General features: G+C 43.1%; 2 protein-coding genes across 2 annotated transcripts; one reads left to right on the forward strand and one right to left on the reverse strand.

Annotated features, from left to right (window-relative positions):
* Positions 1-1891: 1891 nt before the first annotated feature.
* Positions 1892-7262, reverse strand: LOC121397922 (serine/threonine-protein kinase hippo-like). The gene is made up of 10 exons (XM_041576171.1): positions 7165-7262; positions 6946-7071; positions 6732-6842; positions 6517-6607; positions 6244-6371; positions 5700-5754; positions 5110-5182; positions 3894-4069; positions 3428-3624; positions 1892-2941 (listed from the first exon to the last, which is right to left on the reverse strand). The coding sequence occupies exons 4-9, from the start codon at positions 6545-6547 to the stop codon at positions 3503-3505; spliced, it is 585 nt and encodes a 194-aa protein (XP_041432105.1). The 5' UTR covers positions 6548-6607; positions 6732-6842; positions 6946-7071; positions 7165-7262; the 3' UTR covers positions 1892-2941; positions 3428-3502.
* Positions 7263-12329: 5067 nt separating this feature from the next.
* blcap.L (BLCAP, apoptosis inducing factor L homeolog) lies at positions 12330-15727 on the forward strand (the record flags this gene model as incomplete). Its single annotated transcript, NM_001171728.1, is given in 2 exon segments — positions 12330-12465; positions 14712-15727. A coding segment is annotated over 1 exon segment (264 nt). The 3' UTR covers positions 15020-15727.
* Between the last annotated feature and the right edge of the window lie 383 nt (positions 15728-16110).

The following is a 16110-nucleotide window of genomic DNA, read 5'->3' on the forward strand; positions in this document are numbered from 1 at the left end:
TTTTAATGAGCATATATTGAAAAATTGCTTTAAATGTACATTTGCTTTCATTAAGCATCATTTTGAGGGTTGACATCCCCTTTAATATGTGTTCACCAGAGTTGTTCAAAATATAAAATCAGGATGGCCCTAATAAGCCACAACACAAATCTGGGGCCCTTTGTCTACCCAGAATAGTAACAGTGATCCAATGGAACAATAACATCAAAAAATAAAGTGGCTTAAAGTAATAAAAATATAATGCAGTGTTGCACTATACTGGTAAAACTGCTGTGTTTGCTTCAGAAACACTACTATTGTTTATATAAATAAGCTGCTGTGTATCAATGGGTAGCACTACTGAATATATAGATCTATACCCTGTGTTTGGATTTGCTGTTTGCCCATGTATGATAATGTCCCTGGCACAGCACATGCCCAGTATAATGCTTCTTCGGAGCTGACTGGACTGTGCTGGCACCCAGCCTAAATCAGTGCAATGGACTGTGAAAACCTGTTGGTGACGCCTACTCCCACGCAGCGTCTCCTATTTCCCCTACTCATGTATGTCAGTGAGGATGGGTATTCTACTACTTCATTCTAAAGCATGGGGGCAACACCATGCAGCAGGGACACAGCAAGATCAACATGTGATTCCTTAAAGGCCTGGGCCCAACAGAACTGAGAAGCTTGATAGGGCTGTACCATGAAATTACATAAACTTAACCCTTACTCTGCCTACTCCCACCCTGTCTCTTAAAGGGCAAGTAAATCCAGGACTAAACATAAACTGCATGGATTAATATCAGGGCAGGGGGCCTGCTGTACTGCCTCTCAGCCGTGTCATTGGTAAAGTTACAAACCTTCCTTGTGAGTCTGGACGAACCCTCCTCTTCCCATTTTCCCAAATGGAGTGATATATGCAATGAACCTCTGGGGATCAGGGTACTATGGTAAAATAGTCACTATGAATTAGAATGTAGAGTAAATTCAAGTACGTCTTACTTACTGACTTTTACACTGGTTAAATATTAACTCCTGATGGTGGTGCATGATTTGTAAGTATAAATTATTCACATGCGGGTATATTTGAACATAGCAAGTTCACTAAAAATATCATAAATTATTTTGAAATACTGCACTATATATATTATATCTGTTTTATTCCCCCTCAAAACCTTGTGATTTTTGAGGAATACAGCAATCTCTTGTGGAAATTGTCTTTTTTTGAGGGTGGAGGAGAGCCCTGCTGATTGCCTGATTGGGGAAACACCTTTTGTTCAACTACTTAACTAAACGTCTTACTTTGGCCCAGGGCTCCTTGAATTTCCAGTGGCCATTAATATCCCAGCTGTTATCCAATCACGGGATGGACTGATGCCCAATGAAACATCACACAGACCTGCCCTTCCTATGCCCAAATAATACCAAAGGCAACTTTATCATGGGACAAATGTCTTATAATAACAGTGGCATGTTAATGGGTCAGCTCTTTCTACACCCAATAAGTCAGTTTCTCCTTGGCCCAAAGGATACTAATGGCAGTAACATGTATATCCAAGTCCCTGCTAGGCCCAAAATAACATATTAATAAGTCAGCACCTTCTGAACCCAGTCCCATAATGTACTAATCCTAGTTATATGTTTATATACACTATATATCATTTGTATGTGATTGATTGACCAAACCTCTGACATCAGTGCAGATCAGTAGGACTGGGTCCAGACATGGCTTATCCCTTCTTGTATTTCTTCATCCTTAGCATCTCTTTTCACCAATTTCTCCCACCCTTGCCTCTTGATTCCACCTTCACTTTCAGTGACTCTTTCCCTTGCACTAGAGGTCTCCCTCCTCTGTAATGTTCCCTGGCAATACTATAGAACTATAAAAAATGCAAGAACACCAATGAAATGTGTATTAACATATTTATTTATAAAATGGATGTTATATTTATGCATTTTAGATTAATTCATACTCATTTAAGTTGGGAAGGACTCACATCTATTAGGTTCATGTTTTAGTGTAAAAGGGATCTTCCTATTTAGTAGTTGATCCAGAGGAAGGCAAAAACCCCATCTGAAGCCAGAGCCAATTTGCCTCAGAGGGGGAAAAATTCCTTCCTGACTCCCAAAGGGCAATCGGACAAGTCCCTGGATCAACTTGTACTATGAGTTTATGTCAGTATCAGTACTAAGAGTTTATGTCAGGGTTTAGAGTAGGAGATGTGACTGGTTGTTAAGTGGAAGGCTTGAAAGGATAGAATTTAGAAAGGAAAGAATTTGAACAGGAGAAACCACTGAGGAATTGGTGTTAGAGGGGGGGGCAAAAGAAAAAAGTGGAGAAGAGAAGCCTCTGTGTAGGGGGCATCAGAAGAACCAATGGAGGTCCAGGAAGAAGGGCAAGGATTAAAAGATATTTTAAAGAGGAGAAACTCTTGATGATAGCTAAATAAAAGAAGATATTGGTGGAGGTGTGTTAGCAAAAGGACAGAGCTTGCGGGTAGAGGTAAAATATGGGATAAGGGCTGGTGGTGGAGCTAAAGTTAAATGGAAAGTCCTTGGGTGGAGATGTGGTAATTGGATACTAATGCAAACTTAAGTCCTAATAGTGGAGCTATGGTGTTTGATAAGTGAATGCTGCTAGTCGAGCTGTAGAGGTGGATAGGAATGTTGTTGCTATGGTTCTGTGAAATGTAGATGTTTAAGGCAAGATGTTGGAGTTGTCGTAGTCTACAAAAAAAGGAAGATGGACTATGGCAGTTGGAAAGTGAGGTGGAGATGTGTGTGTGGGTGGAGTGATGTAAACTGGAGCAAATACACCACTGGTGGAGATGTGGTAGACTGAAAAGAATATGATCATGGAGATAAAGTCTCTGCTGGTGTAGTTGCAGGAATCTTGATGTTACCACTTGCATCAGCTTGAAAGGAGATGTTGCTGGTGGAGCTGCAGACGCCAATGGATCTGTATGAGAAAAAAATATCAGTCAGTAATAGATCATTAATTCTCATTCAGAGGCATGGCATTTTTTCACAAGCCTTATTCATTAGGGGTTCCAACATGTTAGGGAGTTTTTCTCCCAGGCTGATGCTCCTTTTAGAAATAAATGCACTGGCTATGGGAATAGGAAATAATGCCTGAGCCTTCTCAATCACATTCTACCCTGCTGTGTTATTGTGCGGCTGCTGAAGTGAGGCTAATGTCCATCAACAGAGAAAACCTTGATTCAGCCCCTACTGCCCGGTGTGTTTATTTGCTTCACACATGGGGAGGATTGTGACCAAGAAATGTAAACTTGAGTATCTTCTAGCCGAAACCCACCTCTTGTGCACAGTGAGGATTCAGGTCCTACCAATGTAGACACACTCCAGGCAGCAGGGGATCAGATTGCTATTTGTCTACGAGCTGAGAACCGTTGTACAGGGATACTGAATGGAGATGGGACCTTACCCTGTGGATGTTTCTTTTTCCTAGGCTGTGATTCAGGAAACTCATTCTGGGCTGTTGATGTTATTGGCCACAAGATCAATAACAGGAGAAGCCCTCCAGGGCCACTTGCAGAGCTGCTTCTTGTTCTGCCGATGTCTGTGTGCAGAAGTCACAAGCACGCCGCAGCTTCAGGGTCCAGAGAGCTACTCCCTTCAGTCCTGTATAGGGAAAAATCATATTTGTGATTCATGAATACTAATTAAAGCTTGTATATGAGTCATAAACAAAAAAAAAAAAGACTGAAGACTAAATGCAAATTGTCTTAGAATGCCATTATCACCATTATATTAAAATATAATATTAAGATAAAGTTCCCCTTAAAACATGTATATTATTCCCAGTGCCATTATAATAAAACCAACTCTTGCAGATGTTGAGTTACACTGTGTGATGGTGCAGTCGTATCAAATATAATGGATTCCCTCACCTTTCTTGGCCGGCCGGTTCTGCAGAGTCCGGAGATGTTCTCCAATCTCAGCCCTGATGATCTTCTTAGGTGTCAGTTGGGTGATGAATGGGTGCTGCAGGAGTTCTTCAGCACTCCCTCTCTCTGAAGGATCCTTCTTCAGACAGGAATCCAAGAAGGACACAAAACGTTGTGACCTGGAAAAAAAGAGATTTTAGCTTTAGCTAGCAAAAAAAATCCCCAGATTATTATTTCCAGATTCCAGACGCTTTTACCCAGTAACCATTAGCTATACTCCAGAATTTACATATATTTTGCAGTATATCTATCTGTCTATCTATAATATATCATCTATCTATCTGTCCGTCTGTCTGTCTGTCTATCTATCTATCTATCTATTTTGATTTGATCTCTTTAGGGAGAAGTGAGTCCCATAGTATTACAGCATTACACATTATAGAAATCTTCTCCCAAAGTCTTGTCTCTACTGACTATGCCTTACCTTGTGAACTTTTTCATCTCCAATTTGTACCTGTATGTTAGTCTCCCATCCATTTAGACTGTAAGCTCTACAGGGCAGGGACCTCCTTCCCACTATGTCTCTCACCACATAGCACTTAAGTCCTTTGTTCTATGATTCTGTATCTATTTATTATGTGATTTGTCTCCCCCATGGATACTTTTATATATATATTGTACTTTTGTGCACTGTACAGCCCACCACTATCCCAAACTGGTCAACAAGGGTATAACAAAGGATATCTGTGGCAAATCTATATGTCTATAAGGCTATGAGGGACAAGGTAAGGTCCTGTGATTTTCCCACACCCTCATCTGACTGCACCATAGTGCACATGGCCTGTAATCACATAGTAGTGGGGCCCATAGTTATACTGATATGCCCCTGAGACATAGACAGTGATTATATACATAAAATATATCATATCTGCTCTGCATCCATCTATATTTCCCTCAAAACACACATATCCCTGCCTGCAGTAGAAAAACCTCTATTTATATTTAGGAGGTATTTAAACAAAATACACATCGCTATGAGCTGAGACTGAAATCTCCCCATTATCCCAAATTTATACAGACAAGGGGAAGGTGAGGACCGTGGAAGCGGCTAAGTGGATATAGGAGTTGCCAAATGTCCCAAGTGTTAATAAGAAAATGTGAGTTCCATGTCTGTAAGCACAGGTACAATGTACAGTGACACAAGCTGGGACCGACTCACCATCTGTCTGATTGAAGCTTCGGTGGTTGGGCTTCTCTAATCAGCTGCTCCACAGGGTATATATCTGCATATGCTAAATGTGAAAAACATATATGAGTTAGTCTGTAGGATAAGTGAACTCCGCAGCAAATTCAAGCAGCACCGATAAAAAAGTGGACCCACTAGTGCTCGTGTATTGGACCCACTAGTGCTCGTGTATTGTAGCTGTAAGGCAGGTTCAGTGCGCTGGTTTAAGAGAACCCGTAATTATTCCTAAAGAGAAAACATACAAGTTTAGAACTTCTCCAAAGACATCTCCCTTGTGAGTAGTTCTAAACTTGTATGTTATCGCATTGAAAGAAGGTAAAACACTATACAGCTTTTTCTCTTTAGGAATAATTACGGGTTCTCTTAAACCACCGCACTGAACCTGCCTTACAGATAAAAAAACACATATATATCAGGCCCATCAAACAAGTTATTTATTTAAATTATAGAAAAAGTTATTTTTTGTTGGAAATAGCAAATCACCCCAAATTCCTTTAATTCTGATATAGAACCTCTGCTGCTCAATGTATAAAATAAAGTAGCCAAAATGGTGATTCGCTTACGTGGTTTTCCTTCGGCCATTTCGATGGCGGTTATCCCCAGCGACCAGATGTCACACTGCAAAAGACACACCAAAGAGCATTAGAAGGAGAGAATTGGGTTAGTGGCTGTTCAATAAAATCTAAGTAAAAAGGCTACACTTATACAAGTCTCTTTTAGAAACATATACATATATTATCATGGGGGCAAAAGTACAAGCCATTCTCCTTGGCTCAATGATGGCCAAAACAGAACAGAATACAACTTCTAAAATAGCACAATGCACCCCCTAGTAAATGAACACATCATGGTATATGTAAAAGTGAAAAAATGCTTTATTATATATAAACGCGTATACAGCAATACATGTCCATTACAAACAATAGCAGTTACATAACTGAGCAAAGGAGCAAATATATTAAAGCAGACACATTGTGCAAACAGTTAAGAAACCCAAAGTTTTGGAAAAACTCCTTTCTCTCCATGAGAAAACGACTGCTTCTATGTCGCATTAACACTGATAAGTAAATGCTCGGTGTTGTTACAAGTATTATAAGTACAACATACTTTGGTGTCGTACGCCAGGCGCTGGCCCTTCTGCCTTATGGCCTCGGGTGCCATCCAATGTGCAGTCCCGTCTGCTTCATGGCACAATCCTGTCTGCGGGTCCAGGTTCCAGCTGTTTCCAAAGTCGACTGAAATGACAGATAGAATCTATTAATGGAAAATAACTTGTTTAACCACAATAAGATAAGAAACCTGAATTATGAAACACCCTGACTCCATATTCACAAAAGCTCCCAACCAGCCATTACTCTTATATCTGTAAGTTTTACTCACTGATCTTGACTCTGGCCGTCTCTGTGAGCATGATGTTCAGGCTCTTGATGTCTCTATGAACGGCCCGGTTCTTGTGGATGTGGTGCAGCCCCTGGGGAGATTGAGATGTAGGTTATAAGACTATAACAGACATAAGACTAAACATTCCCAACAAAGAGATTGTATATATAATTTATGCAACAAGAAGAGTCCTTAAGGTGTAAATCTGGCCTTACCTTTAAAACCTCCTTGCAGACATAGCCGATCCAGGTCTCCTTCAGGGATTGGCCATTGGTCTTGTGGATGAGGTTATGAAGAGAGCCTCCACCACAGTACTCGAGAACAATCTGAAATACATAGATATTATTTAAGGTCATGTATTCTATCACTTCCAGTGGAGATTGCTTTGGCACAAGAGGAATGAACACGATACAGTAAATCATTTCTTACTTCCAAGAGCTCCGATGAGCACTCCGTGAGTGGAGCCCTGTAGTAGGCTCCATAGTAAGAGGCGATGTTATTGTGGCCGCCGAACTGCTGGAGAAACTTCAGCTCCCTGCAGACTGACTCTTCATCCTGGAGTGGAATAATAGAAATCCCTTTAGCTCACACAGGCAACTACACAAATAGGATTGATATATAATGATTAGAATTATAAAGATACAGTACTCGGCTGATGTTGGCGATCTTCACCGCTACCACGCCTCTATGATGGTGACGACCCTGTAATACAGACAGAAAGGTTGACTTATATACAAGTAGGAAAGAGAGGGTCTAATGCAGCCTCCAAACCAGAAGCTTGATATGTCTGCCTAAATCATTGTGTGATTGTGTGTAGTGATCACAATCTTGTTCAGTTCCCCTACTCTCTAGGAATTGGTTGGTCCCTTACCTTGTAGACGTCTCCGGTGCCGCCCACTCCAAGAAGCACATCCTTGGTCAGCCGACCATCAGGAGGCTGGAAAATAAAATAGAAAAAAAGAAGGATTTTATTGATAACATAATATTCCCCAGGGTATAAAACATGTCTCACTTCCGGCAGTAGCAGCAAGTGTTTTACCCTCCTTTCTACTCACCTTATAAATCTCAGAGAGGGTACTGGATTCGGCCTGTGGCTGAAGGAGAAGAGAAAGATTCTATTACATTCTATACTTTATCTGTTCTCTATACAGCAAAACCCTAAATTCAGATAAAACAGTAGCAGTTGCCTTACCTTCCTCCAGGGGGCGCAGAAAGGCATTGCGTCCAAGTTTTTTAGCTCTTAAAAGAGCTGTTGGGTTATAAAGAAGATATCAGCTGACGTCAAAGGAAGATGTTTTCTCCAAACGCCAAAAATCTGATGGAATATCGCTGAATATCTCTATAAAACAATCGCTGTGAAATCTCTCGGGAAAATCACTCTGAAAATCGCTTCGAAAACGCTATGAAAACGCTTCGTCGCTCGGATATTTCACTGTGTGGGGACACAGAAAGAAAGAAGAGATTGTAAGCTCACATGCACCAGCCCTCAAGTATTCACACCCTCAACCAATTCTCCCATTGTACCAAAAACAAACCCTAAACTTATATATATTGTTTATCTGTTTTATCTGTTTTTTATTCGGGCCACAAATTCTGAAATCTGATATCCATTGCCAAAAAATGAAATTAACATCAGTTTTTCCTTTTGCATCAACAGCATTAAAGCAAAGCTCCCCTTTAAATGAAATGAAATTAAACAGGTTGCCGCATTTCCCTGTATTGGCACCATCCATTCTTCCCTCTATTATGATATGAGGCCCAGTCCCTGCTGAAATACAGCCTCTCAACATCATCATATCACAGTAAAAGGACGAGTACAGGCTGCAGGTCTGACAAGGGATGCTGGGATTTGTATTATAGGCTGCAGGTCTGACAAGGGATGCTGGGATTTGTAGTTCATTAAGAGCTAAAAGACCACAGGGTGCAGGTCTGACAAGGGATGCTGGGATTTGTACTATAGACTATAGGTCTGACAAGGGATGCTGGGATTTGTACTATAGGCTACAGGTCTGACAATGGATGCTGGGATTTGTAGGTCAGTAACAGCTAAAAGACTACAGGCTGCAGGTCTGACAAGGGATACTGGGATTTGTACTATAGGCTACAGGTCTGACAAGGGATGCTGGGATTTGTATTATAGGCTACAGGTCTGACAAGGGATGCTGGGATTTGTACTATAGGCTACAGGTCTGACAAGGGATGCTGGGATTTGTATTATAGGCTGCAGGTCTGACAAGGGATGCTGGGATTTGTAGGTCAGTAACAGCTAGAAAACTGCAGGCTGTAGGTCTGACAAGGGATGCTGGGATGTGTACTATAGGCTACAGGTCTAACAAGGGATGCTAGGATTTGTAGGTCAGTAACAGCTAAAAGACCACAGGCTGCAGGTCTGACAAGGGATGCTGGGATTTGTACTATAGGCTACAGGTCTGACAAGGGATGCTGGGATTTGTACTATAGGCTACAGGTCTGACAAGGGATGCTGGGATTTGTAGGTCAGTAACAGCTAAAAGACTACAGGCTGCAGGTCTGACAAGGGATACTGGGATTTGTACTATAGGCTACAAGTCTGACAAGGGATGCTGGGATTAGTATTATAGGCTGCAGGTCTGACAAGGGATGCTGGGATTTGTAGGTCAGTAACAGCTAAAAGACCACAGGCTGCAGGTCTGACAAGGGATGATGGGATTTGTACTATAGGCTACAGGTCTGACAAGGGATGCTGGGATTTGTATTATAGGCTGCAGGTCTGACAAGGGATGCTGGGATTTGTAGGTCAGTAACAGCTAAAAGACCACAGGCTGCAGGTCTGACAAGGGATGATGGGATTTGTACTATAGGCTACAGGTCTGACAAGGGATGCTGGGATTTGTACTATAGGCTGCAGGTCTGACAAGGGATGCTGGGATTTGTATTATAGACTTCAGTTCTGACAAGGGATGCTGGGATTTGTACTATAGGCTACAGGTCTGACAAGGGATGCTGGGATTTGTATTATAGACTTCAGGTCTGACAAGGGATGCTGGGATTTGTACTATAGGCTACAGGTCTGACAAGGGATGCTGGGATTTGTATTATAGACTTCAGGTCTGACAAGGGATGCTGGGATTTGTATTATAGGCTACAGTTCTGAAAAGGGATGCTGGGATTTGTATTATAGGCTGCAGGTCTGACAAGGGATACTGGGATTTGTACTATAGGCTGTAGGTCTGACAAGGGATGCTGGAATGTGTACTATAGGCTACAGGTCTGACAAGGGATGCTGGGATTTGTACTATAGGCTACAGGTCTGACAAGGGATGCTGGGATTTATAGGTCAGTAACAGCTAAAAGACCACAGGCTGCAGGTCTGACAAGGGATGCTGGGATTTGTACTATAGGCTACAGGTCTGACAAGGGATGCTGGGATTTGTACTATAGGCTACAGGTCTGACAAGGGATGCTGGGATTTGTACTATAGGCTACAGGTCTGACAAGGGATGCTGGGATTTGTACTATAGGCTACAGGTCTGACAAGGGATGCTGGGATTTGTACTATAGGCTACAGGTCTGACAAGGGATGCTGGGATTTGTACTATAGGCTACAGGTCTGACAAGGGATGCTGGGATTTGTACTATAGGCTACAGGTCTGACAAGGGATGCTGGGATTTGTAGGTCAGTAACAGCTAAAAGACTACAGGCTGTAGGTCTGACAAGGGATGCTGGGATTTGTAGGTCAGTAACAGTTAGAAGACCACAGGCTGCAGGTCTGACAAGAGATGCCGGGATATTCAGGACATGAGTAACAGTGACTGGAAAGTTGCAGCTCCAAAACTTTTTCCTTTAAAGCTTTTTAAGAAGTCGGTTTTATATACAAAGTAAGATGCAAAGAGAAATATGGATATTAATAGTATTGGAGGAGAAACACCAAGTGGCCAACTGTCAACTGTCACTCCAAACACTGGGTGACCCCTGTTATATGGGGGATTTCAGACTTTTGCCCTTAATAATTGCTCAACCTTTACTGAAAAGCTTTTTAAGAAGTAAATGTTATATACAAAGTGAGATACAGAGAGAAATATAAATATTAATAGCATTAGAGGAGAAACCTGTACACCAACTGTGGCCAACTGTCACTCCAAACACTGTCAGTGACCCCTGTTATAGTGTAACATGGGGGATTTCAGACTTTTGCCCTTAATAATTGCTCAACTTTTACTGAAAAGCTTTTTAAGAAGTAAATATTATATACAAAGTGAGATACAGAGAGAAATATAAATATTAATAGCATTAGAGGAGAAACCTGAACAGCAAGTGGCCAACATAGTGACCCTGTTATATGTTATATGTTAACATAGGAGATTTCAGACTTTTTATTATTTCTTAACTTGCACTTATTTTAAATATAAAGCAATTGGAATCCCAAATGTTATTTTATACTTTCTGTATTTAGCCTGACAGGTGTGTAGCCTCCCTGCATCCCTGTTCCTTCCCCCCAACCCCAACTCTCCTATAATCTATTAAAATGACAAAACCAAGGCTAATATCCCATGCGCTACCTAGTGACTCCATTTAGTAGTGATTTTCTTCATTTATTTCATTATTTTTCATAAATTGTCCCCCAGTGTGTGCAGTGCATCCACTCACCTCTGATCCCAGAAATGAAAGTGAGAAATCCGTTATTTAACTGTCACTTAGCCGTGCGGCCAAATGCCAGGATGTACTTCTGTGTATTTATCCTGAGTTGTCTATAGTCTGCCTGTTTCCCCATTCCTCCCATAATGATATTTTCTATTAGAATATGCACAAAACCAAGGAGAATATCCCAGGCACTAACCAGTGTCACACTCAAATAGTGATTTCCTTCATTTTCACGTTTTATGTTTATATCCTGATAGTGATTGGCTGCAAGTTCAGCACATGTTTACATGCTGCTTAGATAAGTGGGACCTCAGTAAGGACATGTGGGGGTTCAGCTCATGAATCTTTTGAAGGAATATTAATTCTAGGGATGCACCAAATCCAGGATTCGGTTCGGGATTCGGCCAGGATTCTGCCTTTTTCAGCAGGGTTCTGGATTCGGCCGAATCCTTCTGCCCGGCCGAACCGAGTCTGAATTTGCATATGCAAATTAGGGGAGGGAAATTGCATGACTTTTTGACACAAAACAAGGAAGTGAAAGACTGGACTCATTTCTATCCTTTCCTGGTACCTCACCAGTAGAGGCATTAGGTCCTTTGTGAGGATAGAAACCAGCTCACTGCCCTGTGAATCGTCTATTTCCTGTCCACTAGAGGGACGGTCGTTTCCAGGGACAGGAACTAGTCGCTACCATTAGACCAGGCAACCCTGTGTTCTCTTTTGATCACGGTTACGCGCGCGTCCCCGTTTGCGCATGGTCGTGCAGGGTCGGGGCGTGACGTGGCCTGCCGGGTTGCCTGGGGCGCGCGTCAATAAATGAGACCTAAGAAACGCAGCTTCCATACTCTCGTGTCTACACCAGAGGGCGCTCTCTCTAGTGTACTAGGTCTGAGAGCGAGGGGCGGGCAAAGCTGTGGCGTCACACATAGGGAAGGCTCAGGACGTGGCCCGGGCTGTCTAACACGGTGCCTGTGCACAAGTGGCGGCCTGGGCGAGGAGCGGAGGATTCTCGGCAAGGGTGAGAATGACGCACATGTAACCGGTTGGCTGGTTTGGTGGGGAGTCGGGAAAACCGAACGGCAGCGTAGGGGAGAGGGGTTTGCTGAGTGTCTGACATCTTTACGTCAGAGCCTGGAAAGCCAGCGTTAAAACATTAACAGGGTGGATGTCTGGCTCCTTTCAGTCCCATCATGTGATACAGGGGCCACAAGTGACTGACTGGAGGGAATAGGGTCACTAGGAGACTGCTGGATCACACACGGGCCTCTCAATCACTGCATGCAGGGTCAAGTGCCCTAGGAGCCAACGTCTGACACAGACCAGAGCCCGTGAGTGTAAGGTGCGAGAGACAGGGCCCGTGAGTGAGTGTATGGTGTAAAACAGGCCAGTGGATGTATGCTGTGACTCTGAGAGACAGGGCACGTGAGTTTATGTTGTGAGACAGCCAGTGCCCGTGAGTGAGTGTATGGTGTGAGACCGGGCCTGTGACTCACTGTATGGGATGAGAGCCAGAGCTGTGAGTGATTGTATAGTGTAAGACAGGGCACGTGAGTGTATGGTGTGAGAGACAGGGTCAGTGAGTGTATGCTGTGAGACAGCCAGGGCCCATGAGTGTATGGTGTGAGACAGCCAGGGCTGTGTGTGTATGGTGTGAGAGACAGGGCCTGTGAGTGAGTGTATGGTGTGAGACAGCCAGGGCCGTGAGTGATTGTATGTGGTGAGACATGGGTAAGAGGCTACTTTGATAGTGAGAGGCCTCCTGGAGTTTTCATAGAGTCGGAGAGGCCCAATGGAATTGTATGAGGCCAAGGCAAATTCAAGAAAGACTGAGTTAGAGGCCGGGCTTGACTGCCAGTCTGTAGTTGTCTGGTAAATGCCAGAGGGGCTACTGTAAGACGCAACGGATAGTCATTATTTATTGGGCATTTGTGAACTTGAAATGCCTGGGCCTATTTTCAGTCTCAGTCCAGACCTGGTCTTAAGAGGTTGCGTCCTCCTCACGGACTATAGACATAAATGGGAGTCTGACAGTTAACATGGAGAAGGGCAAAGAGAGGGTCTCTGTACAGCAAGGCAGAAGTTTCTGGATGAGAACATAGTCTTAGCCCTGTGTTGTACTAGTGTTTCTCCACTTGCTTAAAGGTACCAGTCAATAAACGGCCCCTCTGCTTTAAGTCATCCTATGTGCATACACATGGAGCAAAATCTGCACACAGGCTGACACAATGCTGTTCAGTACAGAGGCACCCACGAGTGGAGGAGTTGCTTCTCAGCCTGCACAGGGTGCACACTTACAAATGGAGTGATAAAAAAGGACCTCCAAAGCGTTTTTGTAGAGTGCAAGGCAACCAAATGTTTCAGCTACTTCCTGTCCCCCTTCTAGATTGTAGAACGCACAGTATATGGGAATTCCCTGAAACGTTTTGTTGCACTGTTTATAAACTTCTAAAGGGACAACCAATAGGGAGCTGATCATTCAAGACTCTTGCTATGGGGAGACAATAGATGGCCCAGATATATTCATTGATATCTGGGAGTGTTAAAGTGACTTATAAAAGTGGAGGCATATGAAGGGAAAATGAGAAGCAGCTAAAAACATAGAACAAATTAAGTACTAGTTGGAATGACAGGGACCACTGTAAGACAACTGGATAGGAACATAACAGAAATGTCATCCTGTACATTAGGTTGTCCTTGGGAACGGTTGTTGGCCAAGAACATGTTACATTGTAGACAGGGCTGCCATCAAAAAATCACGGGGGCCCCGCTTGCCACCCCTCCCTCACCCATCAGTATGAAGGCCACACTAGACAACAAGCGTTAAAACATTTAGTGCCCTCCTTTGGTGCCCAGGCCCCCTACAAATTAAAGAAAGAAAACATTGGTGGCCAAGGACCCCCTATAAGGTTTAAAAAAAAAACATTTGAGGCCAGGGCCCCTACAAGTTATTAAAAAAAAAAAATTCATTAGTGGCCAGGGCCCCTATGTTATTTTTAAAAAAAACATTTTTGGCACGGGCCCCTACAAGTTATTAAAAAAAAAACTGTGGCCAGGGCCCCTACAAGTTAAAAGAAAGAACACTGCACTTACTTTAGCCAGCGAGCTCAGGTGCCTGTATCTTCAGTTTCCTGTGCTCTGATTCGCCATTGAAATGTAAGTCCCAGTAAAGCCGCATTGCGATTAGATAAACTAGAGGGTAGGTTCAAATTTCACCACTCCAATACCCATGCGGCTTTACCGGGACTTACACTAAACTCACGAATCAGAGCACAGGAATAAAGATGCTGGCATCGGAGCTCCAGCCCACCTTCCCATCTGAAGTCTGCAGGGGCCCGGCTATGCAAGTAAGTGCAGCACAGCCAGGCCCCCATAACTCCCCAAACCATCCGGGACAGTAGTCCCCCCTGATGGCGGCCCTGATTGTAGATAGTGTGGATATAATGCTGCATACACGTTGAGTACTGGTGGAAAGCAGTGATGCTTGTTTATCCCTTGTCCTACAGTCTATTGTAAATTCCTAAATCTTCTGTTAGCAGTACCGCCAAATAACAACTGTCCTTTTGTCTTTCTTCAGGTTTTAGGCAAGAACCCGTAAGAGATTGTATCCTTGCTTTCACCATGTACTGTCTACAGTGGCTACTTCCTGTCCTTCTAATCCCCAAACCTTTGAACCCAGCCCTGTGGTTCAGTCACTCAGTGTTCATGGGATTCTACCTGCTGAGCTTTTTACTGGAGAGGAAGCCTTGCACAATCTGCGCCTTGGTTTTCCTTGGTGCTCTCTTCCTGATCTGCTACAGTTGCTGGGGAAACTGCTTCCTGTACCACTGCAGTGCCAGCGAGCTGCCTGAAGCTGCCTATGATCCTGCTGTTGTTGGCACTTAGAGGGCTCGTATGTTGCCGGAATTCGCAGAGTGCTGCTTTCTGCCAAGATGGAGATGCCCTGTCCTGCGGAATGCTGCTTTCTTCCAGCGGACTGACACTGCTTGCGTCGTTATGTGTCTTTGGTATCGACCTGGGACGCCATATACCAATATGGTGCAGCAGAAAAACAAGTGCACTGTGACTTGGTGATGGGCATTGGATACTCTGCTGTGTCCCTCCATGCTCATTTTCCTCTTTACCTGGCACCACTCCCAACATCAGTGGGCAGAGATAACATGGCACTGCTAGCGCTTGTCATTGGTGGGCAAAAGGATTTTTAATTGTCTGTATTTTGGGGTCCTTTGTTTCCTATACTTTACAATCACATTTTCCCCTCCCATGCCTGAGACAATGAAACATTGAAAATGGCCACTTAGCACATGCCGCACGCAAACTCACGCAGGCAAAAGGAGCAGCCTAGCTTTGATTAAAATGGATGCAGCACTATCTTTGGAGGAATAAAATATAGCCAACAGCATGCTGTATTCAGTGGGTCCTGCTTTTCGTAGCCTGTGTACCTCCAAAGGATACTCATTGTGCCAAGCTGGTATGTTTACATTCAAGAATTCGGCTGGATAGTATTACAAATTTCCCAGCTTCTGACCCCCATCGTTTTATCCTTTTTTTTTTTGTGTTGAGAAATTCTGAATAAAGCTTTATTAATCATAAGAATAGTGTACAAGTGTTTGGTCGCTGTAGCTTTGTTAGTGAAAGTAAAAATATATAGGTGTAGTTCAACATAATGGTGATTTATGGCAATTTAAAGGGGTGGTTTACCTTTAAGTGAACTTTTAGTATGTTATAGAATGGCCAATTCTAAGCAACTTTTCAATTGGTCTTCATTATTTTTAGTTTTTGAATTATTTTCTATCTTCCCCTGACCCCATCTAAGAAAGAAATGCTCAGTAAGGCTACACATTTCCGGTTATTGCTACTTTTTATTACTAATCTTTAGGGATGCAACAAATCCACTATTTTGGATTTGGCCGAATCCTTTGCGAGAGATTTGGCAGAATACCGAACCAAATCCTAATTTGCATATGCAAATTAGG

This window comes from Xenopus laevis, chromosome 9_10L, assembly GCF_017654675.1.
Source record: "Xenopus laevis strain J_2021 chromosome 9_10L, Xenopus_laevis_v10.1, whole genome shotgun sequence".
NCBI lineage: Eukaryota > Metazoa > Chordata > Amphibia > Anura > Pipidae > Xenopus > Xenopus laevis.

Excerpts from the sequence above, each read along its gene's own strand:
- LOC121397922 (XM_041576171.1), bottom strand. The coding sequence starts at position 6,547 with ATGCTCACAGAGACGGCCAGAGTCAAGATCA. Across the intron at positions 5,183-5,699 it reads AATGGCCGAAGGAAAACCAC|CATATGCAGATATATACCCT; the intron begins GTAAGCGAATCA and ends TTTCACATTTAG. Across the intron at positions 3,625-3,893 it reads GAACCGGCCGGCCAAGAAAG|GACTGAAGGGAGTAGCTCTC; the intron begins GTGAGGGAATCC and ends TTCCCTATACAG.